Here is a 14,247-nt window from a genome sequence, read left to right as displayed (position 1 = left end):
TCAGTATTCGCTTCGCTTTTCAGGCCTTGAGGTTGCCGCTGAGTTCACATCAACTATTTAAAGGTTTCATAATCTTAGTTCCTTTGAATACCAGTGATTGAATATATATAAAAAAAATTTTACACTGGAGCTTTATTTTGAGTTCAATGTTGTGACGCTAATGAAAAAACACTAATATTAATAATATAACACAGAAGAGTGCTAAACATGACCAGAGTGTTTTTAGCTTCTGCTGGAAGTGCAGCCCTGTCAGTAGTCATAGAAGAAGAACACACCGCCATCTGGATAACATGAGGGAAGGGTTCACTGGTTCAGGACTCTGGGCTCTCTGGGTCACAGTCATGATCACACAACATCATCTGAGCCACGGTCTGCCTGGAATCTATGTTTGATTCAAAATCCATACACCATTAATAAACATATTGCAACACAAAAACCACACAAGTACAGGAGCAGGGACTCATTTATAAAGCAGAGCGTAGGATCCACACTAAATGTTTGTGTACGCTCAAAGGAGGAGATGCACATTCAGATTGATAAACCTTGTTTCTCCTGCCAGGGAGCTATTTCCTTTCATGAATCCCAACTCAACCTGTGAATGCGTGCAACACACCCACATGCAGCCTTAAAGGGTCGATGCAAAGCACCTTATGGATGTTGATGCACAGAGATGAGCTGATCAGAGGTCTGCCGAGCGCTTTGATTTACAGAGACAGCTAAGTGCTCGTGGAGGAGGGATCCCCGAACACCCGCTCTCTCCTAACTCTTCATTTAAGCGGCCCGAACAGTTCCACAGTCTCCACTACAGTGTTTAAATGTTTACAGCAATCAGACTGCTGGCTTCCAACATGACACTGGATATCATTTATAGAGTTTGATGGTGAATGCAGTTTATTCATGAATGTATTAATTTACTGCATGTTTACTTATGGTATTATAATGAGGACGGTAAAGAGGAGATGGCGAGATTGAGAGCGTCACCGGCTTTATTTACACACTCGTGATGTGAAGGTGAGGAACATGAGCCAGGTTTATGAAGTGAGAGTAAACATGAGACGCATCACTGTACCTGTCAGAATCAGAAACCGTTTATTGCCAGGAATGTTTACACAAACGAGGAATGTTTCTAGGCGGAAGGTGCATACAATAGACATGGAACGTTAGACGAGACAAACAACAGTCAACGACAACAACCTCCTGCCAGAGGGAAGGGACTCAAACAGGTTGTCCAGGGTGAGAGGGGTCAGCTACGATCTTTCTGGCTCGCTTCAGAGTCCTGGAAGCGCACAAGTCCTGGAGGGACGGCAGATTGCAGCCAATCACCTCTCAGCAGAGCGGATGATGCGCTGCAGCCTGGCCTTGTCCTTGTTAGTGGCTGCGGTGTGCCAGACGGTGATGGAGGAGCAGAGGATGGACTCAAGAAAAAAAGAAAAGAAACATGCACTTTATTAATCCCCTTGGGGAGATTCTTCTCTGCATTTGGCCCATCCCTGGATGGGGGGCAGTGGGTGGCCCTGTGGGACGCCCGGGAGCAGTTAAGGGTTTGGTGTCTTGCTCAGGGACACTTCGACATGTGAGCTATGGGGGGACTGGGGATCGAGCCGGCTGCCTTGTGGTTGCGGGACGACCACTCATCCCCCTGAGCTACAGCCGCCCCCTAGTGTAGAATTGCACCATCATTTTCTTTGGCAGGTTGAATTTCTTCAGCTGCCTCATGAAGAACATCCTCTGCTGGGCCTTCTTAGTGATGGAGCTGATGTTCAGCTTCCACTTGAGGTCCTGGGTTAGGATGGAGTCCAGGAAGAGGAAGGACTCCACAGCGTCGACGGGGGAGTCACACAGGATGAGAGGGACGGGTGGGGCTGCGTTCTTTCTGAAGTCCACAACCATCTCCACTGTCTTCAGGGCGTTGAGCTCCAGGTTGTTCTGGCTGCACCAGGTCTCTAGGTGGTCAGTCTCCCACCTGTAGGCGGACTCGTCCCCACCAGAGATGAGTCCAATGAGGGTGGTGTCATCCGCGAACTTCAGGAGCTTGACGGACTGGTGACTGGAGGTGCAGCTGTTGGTGTACAGGGAGAAGAGCAGAGGGGAAAGAACGCAGCCTTGGGGGGAACCGGTGCTGATGGTCCGAGAGCCTGAGACGTGTTTCCCCAGCTTCACGTGCTGCTTCCTGTCATTCAGGAAGTCTGTGATCCACCTGCAGGTGGAGTCGGGCACCTGCAGCTGGGAGAGCTTGTCCTGCAGCAGGCATGGGATGATGGTGTTGAAGGCAGAGCTGAAGTCCACAAACAGGATCCTAGCGTAGGTTCCTGGGGAGTCCAGATGCTGGAGGATGTAGTGGAGGGCCATGTTGACAGCATCGTCTACAGACCTGTTGGCCCTGTAGGCGAACTGCAGAGGGTCCTGTTAATGCGTGCTAATTATTGGATGCCTGGTGTCGCCTCCAGAAGAACTCAGTTCAACAACTTCTCTCGTTCTCTATATTTATTTACTAAATGATCACAAGCAAAGTAGTCAGCGCTGCAATTGCAAAAGCAGTGAGTGGTACAGCAACACGCAGGTTGGGTCAAGAACCCTGCCCCTCAAACGGAAGTGGGGCCTTTCATACACAGGTTATCGTCACAGGTTGGTCTCGCCTCGTCCTAACATCTGATTGGCACTATCCTGTCAAGAGGAGGAGAATCCCGTGTTCTCATCTTTTCTCACAAGACTGGACCGTGCAACGACCCGTCTGCTTCACTAATGTCAACATACTGATAAACAGGTGTGAGTGTTGAAGTGCAGCCGTGTGACTGACTTCCCTTGAGAACTGGACCCTTCATAGACACAACCAACTCCAGCTGCATAGCTGTGTTATACTGACCTCGCTGACCTGAACTTTAATAGGCATGAAGAGTAATGGAGAATATCTGCAGAATATAAGGATTTATATTATCAGTCCAGGAGTGGGTCAGTCAGGGATTTGAGGTGAGACAGGACCAGACGCTCAAAAGACTTCATGACCACAGAGGTCAGGGCAACGCGCCTGTAGTCATCGTCATTATGTCCTGTGATCCTGGGTGCCCTTCCATGTCCACCTCCTCCTTGTGCGTCTCCTACATGTTCCTTCAGGTGATCTCATTCTCTCTCAGGCCAGGTGGCGCTCCACAGCGTTACACATGAGACTCCTTCACTGAGCCCTGACTAGCGTACTCATTAACGGAGCTGGTGTTCCTCGTAGAGCAGCAGCAGCTCCATGCGGAGTGATTCATGTGTGTTTGGACGCCGTGCTCCAGAGCAGTCACGTATGTAATCAGCTCTCTGCACTTCAATCAGGCAGATATCTGCTGGGCGGCGGCAGCACATCTATCATGCGATGGCATCTGTTCCCCCGCCTCACAGCAGCCGCCATTTTGTCTAATCGCTCGGATAAGGAGGACGGAGCAAATAGCATCGAGGTACCCAAACTCGCCCTCAGAAGACCTCAAGACTGGAGGAAGAGATTACTATCATGTGTCCTCCTGCTTCACACTAGCTTCATGTGTCCTCCAGCTTCACACTAGCTTCACGTGTCCTCCAGCTTCACACTAGCTTCACGTGTCCTCCAGCTTCACACTAGCTTCACGTGTCCTCCAGCTTCACACTAGCTTCACGTGTCCTCCAGCTTCACACTAGCTTCACGTGTCCTCCTGCTTCACATTAGCTTCACGTGTCCTCCTGCTTCACACTAGCTTCACGTGTCCTCCTGCTTCACACTAGCTTCACGTGTCCTCCTGCTTCACACTAGCTTCACGTGTCCTCCTGCTTCACACTAGCTTCACGTGTCCTCCTGCTTCACATTAGCTTCACGTGTCCTCCAGCTTCACATTAGCTTCACGTGTCCTCCAGCTTCACACTAGCTTCACGTGTCCTCCTGCTTCACACTAGCTTCACGTGTCCTCCTGCTTCACATTAGCTTCACGTGTCCTCCTGCTTCACACTAGCTTCATGTGTCCTCCTGCTTCACACTAGCTTCATGTGTCCTCCTGCTTCACACTAGCTTCATGTGTCCTCCAGCGGCACGTGTCCTCCAGCTTCACACTAGCTTCACGTGTCCTCCAGCTTCACACTAGCTTCACGTGTCCTCCAGCTTCACACTAGCTTCACGTGTCCTCCAGCTTCACACTAGCTTCACGTGTCCTCCTGCTTCACATTAGCTTCACGTGTCCTCCTGCTTCACACTAGCTTCATGTGTCCTCCTGCTTCACACTAGCTTCACGTGTCCTCCTGCTTCACATTAGCTTCATGTGTCCTCCTGCTTCACACTAGCTTCATGTGTCCTCCTGCTTCACACTAGCTTCATGTGTCCTCCAGCGTCACGTGTCCTCCAGCTTCACACTAGCTTCACGTGTCCTCCAGCTTCACACTAGCTTCACGTGTCCTCCAGCTTCACACTAGCTTCACGTGTCCTCCAGCTTCACACTAGCTTCACGTGTCCTCCTGCTTCACACTAGCTTCACGTGTCCTCCTGCTTCATGCGTCCTCCAGCTTCACACTAGCTTCACGTGTCCTCCAGCTTCATGCGTCCTCGAGCTTCACACTAGCTTCATGTGTCCTCCAGCTTCATGCGTCCTCCAGCTTCACACTAGCTTCACGTGTCCTCCAGCTTCACACTAGCTTCACGTGTCCTCCAGCTTCACACTAGCTTCATGTGTCCTCCAGCTTCACACTAGCTTCATGTGTCCTCCTGCTTCATGCGTCCTCCAGCTTCACACTAGCTTCACGTGTCCTCCTGCTTCACACTAGCTTCACGTGTCCTCCAGCTTCACACTAGCTTCACGTGTCCTCCAGCTTCACATGTCCTCCTGCTTCACACTAGCTTCACGTGTCCTCCTGCTTCACACTAGCTTCATGTGTCCTCCAGCTTCATGCGTCCTCCAGCTTCACACTAGCTTCATGTGTCCTCCAGCTTCACACTAGCTTCATGTGTCCTCCTGCTTCATGCGTCCTCCAGCTTCACACTAGCTTCATGTGTCCTCCAGCTTCACACTAGCTTCATGTGTCCTCCTGCTTCATGCGTCCTCCAGCTTCACACTAGCTTCACGTGTCCTCCTGCTTCACACTAGCTTCACGTGTCCTCCAGCTTCACACTAGCTTCACGTGTCCTCCAGCTTCACACTAGCTTCACGTGTCCTCCTGCTTCACACTAGCTTCACGTGTCCTCCTGCTTCACACTAGCTTCATGTGTCCTCCAGCTTCACGTGTCCTCCTGCTTCACACTAGCTTCACGTGTCCTCCAGCTTCACACTAGCTTCACGTGTCCTCCAGCTTCACACTAGCGTCACGTGTCCTCCAGCTTCACACTAGCTTCACGTGTCCTCCAGCTTCACACTAGCTTCACGTGTCCTCCTGCTTCACACTAGCTTCACGTGTCCTCCTGCTTCACACTAGCTTCACGTGTCCTCCAGCTTCACACTAGCTTCACGTGTCCTCCTGCTTCACACTAGCTTCATGTGTCCTCCAGCTTCATGTGTCCTCCAGCTTCACACTAGCTTCATGTGTCCTCCTGCTTCACACTAGCTTCACGTGTCCTCCAGCTTCACACTAGCTTCACGTGTCCTCCTGCTTCACACTAGCTTCATGTGTCCTCCAGCTTCATGTGTCCTTCAGCTTCACACTAGCTTCATGTGTCCTCCTGCTTCACACTAGCTTCACGTGTCCTCCAGCTTCACACTAGCTTCATGTGTCCTCCAGCTTCACACTAGCTTCATGTGTCGTCTCAAGGACCAAATGACTAAATCAAGTCAATTACCTTTTAATAAAGTCTAATGTCAGAGCATATTATTTATTTACGTCCCTATTACCACTTTTCCAAAAAGACTAAATAAGTCTAAGGCAAAAACAAAGAAGTAAATGATGAAATGATGATGTGATGTTGTCTTCATATCTCTGTGCAGTGTTGAGATCAACCAGATCACAAGCTCTTTAAAGCATGTACGTTCATAAATAGTGTTTATTGGTCCATAATAACCCAATCCAGTCATACTTGTGGTTGGTGTTGGCTTTGTATGTATGGAACAAGTATATAATATATAGTATAAACGAAATATTCATGATAGCTTCAGTTTAGCATAATGCTGCAATGTTTTAGACGTTCTACTTTATTTGATGTATTTCCAACAAATTGTGATCAATTATCCCACCCACAATGTTAGTTTATTACACTATTTCAACATCATTTATGGTAACAGTTACTTGATTATGGATTGGCTGATTTGCTTTACTTAAATGTAATGATAACTTGTTGATCATTTAGTTCTCCTTCGAAGCAGTTCTAACCCTTTTCATGAATAGAAATGACTTTCTGTTTTGAAGTTGCTGGCAAATAGACCTGTTTGAAGCGGCGTCACTAACATTCTATAATACATCACTTCTAACAATGTCAAGAAATTCCTTTTTTATCAACATCCCTAATGAAGATAAAGGTTTTTGTGTGTGTGTGTGTGTGTGTGTGTGTGTGTGTGTGTGTGTGTGTGTGTGTGTGTGTGTGTGTGTGTGTGTGTGTATGTGTGTGTGTGTGTGTGTGTGGCAGTGAAGTGATCTGAGGCCGTCATGCTGATGGACGTCTGGGTCAGTGACCTTGAGTGTTGGAGGATGTCTAGATGGTGGTCAGTGTGACAAGTTTGAAGCCCATCAACGTTATTCATGTGTGCTTTATTACATCATGACACAGGGTATCACGTACACCATCAGTCTCCCTTCAGTGTGCCGCTGCACTTGTGTGGATGCTCCCTGGTCGCAATACGCTTTTAAGGTTTGTTTAGCATGTCTCCAAACTGTTTGCAGAAGTAGGGCGGGACATATCACCCACCAGGCAGTATTGCTGCAATGTTAAACTTCTTTCTGTTTCTATAACAACTCGCTACACCATGAGGCTACTCACATTAGTAAATGCAGACTCTTCAGTCACAAGACATTTAGGCAAAGCTCTAGTTTGATTACACCGACAGACAGCACGGTGACGACCGGCAGCAGTGGTACAGAGTCATAAGCTCCTCCCCCACCACTGGGGTGGAGTCATGAGTGGAACAGCAGACATCGTTTAGTGGGAGCTCCATGGATGATTTGAAGTCCAGGTGAAGGGAACAAAGAAGATATGAAGCGCGACCTGACGGCCCTAACGGAGCATGTCATGCATATGGAACTTCTCCTGGAGGTCTGAACCCTCTCACGCTGACCCGGGGCAGCGTCTGTATCACACTGGCGTCACAAAGCTTCCAGGAGCACAAAGCTACAATAATTGGGACAAAGGCAATGTTTTCTTTTGCTTTCTGATCAACTCACTGCATATTCAAGAGAATAATGTAAATACATGATGAGTTGGAGCTTTCAGTCAGTTTGGCTGGTCGCCACCTGAGGAGTCCTCTTTGGTCCTCTTTAGTCGGACCTCACATACAAACTACAGCTCATATCTTTTGTTCTTCACAAATCATACAATGCAGTCAAAGCGTTTAATATTTTCTCATCTACTCCATCACACTGGATTTAATACTCTTCATTAGGGCTGCAACAACAAATTGATAAAAAGCGATTATCAAAAGTGTTGGCAACGAATTTCATTATTGATTCGTTGTGTCGGGCGATTATTACGCCATTCAATAAGTCGTGGAGAAGAAGAAAAAAAAAAGAGCGGAGCAACTGGCCGCCAGCGTTTCTGAGATTGGAGTGAGACGGAGAAAAGCTGAGGTCGTGATCTTCGCAAAAATAGAACATCTTTGACGTGTCGAGTCTCGGCCAATCAGCGTTAAGATGTCTACAGCGTCTTCATTTCCCTCTAACTTGTTTTTAATGAAGCTAGTCAGCTTGCTATCGCGTTAGCTAACGTGTTTGGGTTGTGTGTTGTCGTTAAAGTTACTTTATGTTCCGTTACAGTTCAGTCTTGCTTGTAGAAAACGTAACGTGGTGAAACATGCCGTCACCCCCCGGTCTGGTTCAGTTCACCAGTCACTCGTTAACGTTAAACCGGAGGATCTGGATAAAGGTTTTTATTTAACTCAAAGTAGAATGAATCAAATCACGTAGTTGGGCTTAGCCAACAATGTCATGTTGTGGTCATAAGAGGCCCAGAATGAAAGAGTTTAAGGAAGAGGACGCTCTATATGCAGCGCCGCTTGATGCAGCTGAGATGAGGTGCAGCTGGGCCTGGAGGTGGAGGTCCAAACAGATGTGAGAGGAGCAGTACAGCTTCCCTCTGTCCAGTGGTTCATACATATTGATAAAGCAGGGTGTAAAGATGTAAAGCATACATGTGTATGTTTTTAGTGTTAGTCCATTTTTATTTTATCTTTTTAATTAACAGCTAAGGGATGTTCAAGGAGCAACCTGTTTGTGCTTTCTGAACATGTTTTGCACTGTCACTTCTGTTTTTGATTAAAGAGTTGGAAATTAATGCTTTTTTGATTTTTTTATCCGATTCGTCGATTAATCGGAAAAAATAATTGACCGATTAATCGATTATTAAAATAATCGTTAGTTGCAACCCTACTCTTCATGTTTAGGACATAACAGCAAAATGTTCTTGTCTGCTTAAGTCTGACATCTGACCTCAATCCAACTGATGAGGCTTCACCTGTTGAAGACAGCAGCCAGAAGAGAAGATGTTCATCCTGTGCAGCAATTGATCTCAATTATAGAGTCAGCTCATGTTGTAAAATGACTCCTGTAACTACAGCATGGAGTGTTACAAGAGCTGCTCTCAGACGGCCATTTCCCTTCACTGCGTACAGCCTTAGTGAACCACTTAGTGAACCAGTCTTAGTTCAGACTATCAACAAATCAATACTGTAAGAAAAGCACCATGGTTCAGCTCACAGTAAAGTTGTGGAACAACAATGACAAAGCTCAGATGATATCCTTCAGGTTGTAAAGACAGCAGCATTAAGTGAACACATAACAAGCTGCTAGAAGGATGTACGACTCTGGAAGTCATCTTGACTTTGGAGTCTTTTTTCTAAACGTACTGCTCTGTGTTCACATTGGTTTCTTTGTTGGAAAACATTCAGAATAACTGTGCTCATTGGTTCATGGAAATTATGTTAAATGTAAAAAGCAACCATGGTACGAAAAAAATGGACATCCATAATTGTTCGCCTGTTTGAGGTACTTTGGTATTTTATACACCATCGTAATTAGGAGTCTGAAATGGTGGTCATGGTAACTACCTTAGGACATGAATGGAGCAAAAGATGACGATAAAAACACAAACAGGAAGTGAGACAAGTCTGTTTTCCTGCTCAGCCCTCATCGTGCTTTTCCTTCAGCGCTCCACACTGAGCCTCCCTTCAGACCAGGGAGACCTTCATGGACCTGGTAAGACCTCCACTGCAGACCGTTTGCAGTGGAGGTCTTACCAGGTCCCTGAAGGCCTCCCTGGTCAGGGAGCAGCACCTCAGGAGCAGCACCTCTCAACACCAATGTGGCAGAGACCGTGAGAGATGCCAACTGCTATTGTACCGGGATGATTGGCAGCCAACGTTTCTACTGGAAGACAAAGCTCATGGAGCAGAACGATGAGCTAAATCAAGTTACAGAGACCTGGAACTGTCATGTTCTGTCTGACTCACATTACTGTGGAGTGTGCACACCTCCAAAGCTGGTGATTAAATGATGGGAGAACTGGGACGAGTACAAGGGCTGATGGAATTAGAAAGTGACTGAAATAGAAACAAGAACATTTAAGACAGTAACAATGATGTCGCTTTCACACGACTTCCTGTGCCGAGTCTAGAATAAATATGATTCATGTGGCACTATGAATGAATCAAACATCATCCAACCAATGTATACACACACACACACACACACACACACACACACACACAGCGAATGGAGGAGTCGGGGTCCATAAAAACACCGTCCCCCAGGAGACGGCTGGTTGTGTCCCATGTGAAAACAAAAGGCAATTTCAACTTATTTTAAGTGAAGCAAGTGTGCAAATCACACAAAGTCACATTAAGTTGTCCACATAACTAGCCGACGCAATTAATACTTATCAAGACCCAAACATCAATCTTTTACTAAAGCTAAGTGACACCAAGGCTCTCCAGGGCCTGATGAAGTGATGAAGGGAGGCCCAAAGGTCCGGACCAAGAGTCAGGACAACGGGTTGCCTGGAACAATAGAGTCAGGACAACGGGTTGCCTGGAACAATAGAGTCAGGACAACGGGTTGCCTGGAACAATAGAGTCAGGACAACAGGTTGCCAGGAACAATAGAGTCAGGACAACAGGTTGCCAGGAACAATAGAGTCAGGACAATGGGTTGCCTGGAACAATAGAGTCAGGACACCAGGTAGCCAGGAACAATAGAGTCAGGACAACAGGTTGCCAGGAACAATAGAGTCAGGACAACGGGTTGCCTGGAACAATAGAGTCAGGACAACAGGTTGCCAGGAACAATAGAGTCAGGACAACGGGTTGCCTGGAACAATAGAGTCAGGACAACAGGTTGACAGGAACAATAGAGTCAGGACAACAGGTTGCCAGGAACAATAGAGTCAGGACAACAGGTTGCCAGGAACAATAGAGTCAGGACAACGGGTTGCCTGGAACAATAGAGTCAGGACAACGGGTTGCCAGGAACAATAGAGTCAGGACAACAGGTTGCCAGGAACAATAGAGTCAGGACAACAGGTTGCCAGGAACAATAGAGTCAGGACAATGGGTAAAATGAGGCGGGGTCTGTATTGAGGACATCAGAATAGAATCCCTGGAGTGGGCATCTCTTTTCTTATGAATATGAAAGAGCCACAAGTTCAACTACGCTTTGAAGGGAACTCGTATGAATTAGTCAGAAATGTCAAAGTAATGAAGTAATGAACAGGCAATAATGGAAAGGAAGGAAATATTTGCATCTTGAACTTTGGGGAAAAGTCAGAGTCACTTAATTTCATTGATACATGTAACATAAAGCAGCATCTTTCAGACCAGATCAGAGTCCATTTGAATGAAATATGAGATTCACTCATCTATTTTTCTGGGGCTAGATTTGTTTTCCAAAATGTAAAAGAGTAATTATGCTGATTTATTCATTCATTGGTTTATCCATTCACTAATGCTTTCCTTGTTCCACGGTCTGGCCCACAGTGGTCATTAGAGGCATGGCAATGTCCAAAGTCAAATTGGAGTGGAAAGACAAAATGCCCAGCGTCGAAGCATTTGTGGATATTAATTCTAAAGTTGGCAACCGCAGTATTTGGCAATGTGCTGGGAGAAGATACACCAGGGAGAAAACTGCAACAAGTTGAGCAATAATCCAGATCTGATGAGATGGAAGCGTGGATAACCTTTCTCAGAAGGTGAAAGTGAGGAAAAGCTTAACTTTGGGTTTATCCCTGCGCTGAAGGTAGTTGGTTTTCACAACATAGCTTATGTATTTATGATATTTGAGTATGATGATTAAAAACAAGTGCTTGGCATGCGTAAAGTATTAGCGGCCTTGTGTTTTTAGGAGGTCCAACAGCCTCAAGGAAGGGGCCGAGTTGAATAACACGACTGCATTAGTGGGATGAAGAGTAAATATGTTTCTAAAAGCCAGATGTAGAATTAGCTGCTCGCTGCCACCAATCAGTTCACAGCGCTTCCACCTGTTGCCGGGGGAAACGTTCTCATTTCAGCCACAATGTCTCGACAGTGCCACTGTAGGAAGTAGACGTCATGGTGGGCAGGTGGCACCTTACCTTGGCTCCTCTCATCAGTGTGTGCATGGGTGTGAATGGGTGAATGACATGTAGTGTTAAAGCGGTGAGCGAGTGGTATAGAACATTGCTAAACAAGTACAGTCCAAGCACCATATGTACCACCCCTGGTGGTCAATATATGGACATCAATCATTTAGATGTACTTTCATTATAAAATGGTCTTAATGTTGTTTATCGTCATTCTTTCTGGGACAATATAGTGTCCAACATGAAGTTGTGAACGGCCTCACTCAGCCAACCCAAACCTTGGAAAACAAAAGTACGTGAACATGGTGCCAAGGACCCTCTACACTTTCTAAAGGGCTCTCATGTGTTTCTCCATCCATAAGACCTTATTCTCTCTGTGGCAGCTCATTCACACACACAGCCCAGAGACTGGTCGTCAGTCTTTTTCTGTCAAGCAGATAAACAACAGAGAGGAGAGAGAGAGCAACAGGATGGGCTGAGAGATGGAGAGAGGGGAGGAAGTGGGAAAGGAGAGTCCGAGCCAGTGGAGGCACATTGTTCCTGTCTGACTCATTCAGGCCTCACCTCCAGCTGATGCTCCCTGCAGCCAGGTCCTTTCACTACTTATCACAGTCCCACAAACCACTCCCCTCCGACAGGAATTTACTGCCAAATCCAGTAATTACTTTGCCGACTGGTGGCTATTGCATTATGGGAGCCTATTCACACATACAGTCTCCAGTGACTGTGACCCCAAGTCAAAATTGTCAATTTAATCATAATTAATAATGGCACTACTGCAGCATTTCAATCCTGCAAGTCAAAGTCATTAAAGTAGCTCCAAGAACTCCCGGACTATATTGTCTGTAGGAAGTAATCAACTTTGGACAGGCCTCAGTAATTCATTAATATAGCACCTCCAGAAGAGGAAAGGAGGGCAGGGTGACTTTGGTCCAGGACATTTCTTTCTTAACCTGTCTGTTTGACATTAAGGCTATACAGTGAACAAGTATTCATTTTGTAAGATTGAGATTGATCAAGGATTAAATTAGTGGCGGAGGATAAATATTAAACATTATTTTTGGAATCAACCTAATAGTAGTTATAAGCTACAGTTAAATAAAACATGCTTTTTGTCATATTTGCTGTTATGAGACAGATAATCTGTGAAAACAATCAGGTCCTCAGCCTCCTTTTAGTTCTCCAAATGACATTTGAAAGATTCCACCGCACCTGAAGGAAAACAGCCAATCAGAGCCGAGGAGTCTCTCACCAGCCGTCACTCACATGCACATCTATTGCCGGCTCACCTTCTCTAGGCAGTGAGGCGTCACCATCACAGCCGTTCTCTCCTGCAGGGTGAGTGACTGCTTATTAGGTGAAAACAGTGTCTTTCGTGTACGTTAGCAATTAGCATTAGCGCTTGCTAGGCATCTATCTTGGTGACCAAAGCTGCTTCCATATCCGTCGCCTGCTTCCAGAACGACTTGGACCTCCATTTCTATTTGACAAAACCTGGTTTCAGTAGAGGGAAGTCACGATGAAGATTTCTAACACAATATATTGAATTCAAATACTTTGCACTAAAATGTCAAGAGTAAGACCTGAATCCATCAATAACACTACTAAAAACACCTACACATTGTTTTTCAGGGGGTTTATTCACTCTTTAAGTGACACATGATTTCCTAAGTGAAGGCCAGAACACCTCCAGCCTGTTCGTTCCGAAGCACGGCAGTATGTTAGAGACCTGTTCTTACCCTGGAAGCTCCCGACGGACAGGTAGAGCCAGGTGAGTGCCGGGATGAAGAGCAGGGCGAGAGAGGCCGCCAGGAACTTCCTGCGCCCGCGACACATTCCCAGCATCCTCTGGTCCGACGCAAATGGAAAGAGAGGTGAAGCGACCTCTATGTGGGGAGCAGCTGTGGTCCAGGCTGGTTCATGGCACTAGAGGAAAGGGCAGAGAAGGAAGAAGATGTTGGAGAAGGTGCTGCCATTTCACTTCCTATCTGCACAGCCGAGCACAGAAACATGCATCTGAGCCACCTGCACCAACAGACCCATGCTGAATAGCATTCTCAAGATGGAAGGTTGGACAGCAACCATCTCTAATAGCAGAGTGAACAATTCCAACTAATGTTATGAAGCCAAACACCGGATCGGACCAGCATACATCGGTTTTTTTCGGCTTCAAAATCCAAAATGTTGCCATATTTTGGCTTTTCTTTGAGACAAACTCATGTCTCGTCTCGTCACATGGACTTACTGGTAAAGAAAACCCACCGGCTCTTCCCCGCTGAGGAGATCTGCTCTCTGTGGCCGTCTGGCCTGTCAGAGCTGTTAGTCGCTTTATGAACAGCTTCATGTGCATCACCTTGTCCTGCTGCTTATTACTAATGAAGGACAAGGTTGTTGATGTAGGCTACTACTTCATTTACCAGAATGTGTTATAATGTTGCCACGTAATAATTATAATAACATAAGTTCAGCCGCTTTGCATGAAATCAAACCAGTTTTAACTCAACTCTAGTTGAGCACTACATTTGCTCTCATTAGTACAAACAAATCAAAGTTATGCAGCAAGC

The 14,247-nt window shown here is 46.3% G+C and overlaps 1 protein-coding gene across 3 annotated transcripts in view; it reads right to left on the bottom strand.

The window, feature by feature from the left end:
* Nucleotides 1–13,528, bottom strand: part of large1 (LARGE xylosyl- and glucuronyltransferase 1) — a gene marked incomplete at both ends in the record, with an annotated part of 60,696 nt that extends 47,168 nt beyond the window's left edge. For all 3 annotated transcript variants that reach the window (XM_079235955.1, XM_079235956.1, XM_079235957.1), the window contains one exon: nucleotides 13,423–13,528. In XM_079235955.1, coding sequence (XP_079092081.1) covers nucleotides 13,423–13,528 — 106 coding nt within the window. The remainder of the gene's footprint in view (nucleotides 1–13,422) is intronic.
* Between the last annotated feature and the right edge of the window lie 719 nt (nucleotides 13,529–14,247).

This window comes from Taurulus bubalis (genome assembly GCF_910589615.1).
Source record: "Taurulus bubalis genome assembly, chromosome: 20".
Lineage (NCBI taxonomy): Eukaryota > Metazoa > Chordata > Actinopteri > Perciformes > Cottidae > Taurulus > Taurulus bubalis.
Note: the sequence above shows the minus strand (reverse complement) of the source record. Positions and strands in the feature narration are given on the sequence as shown.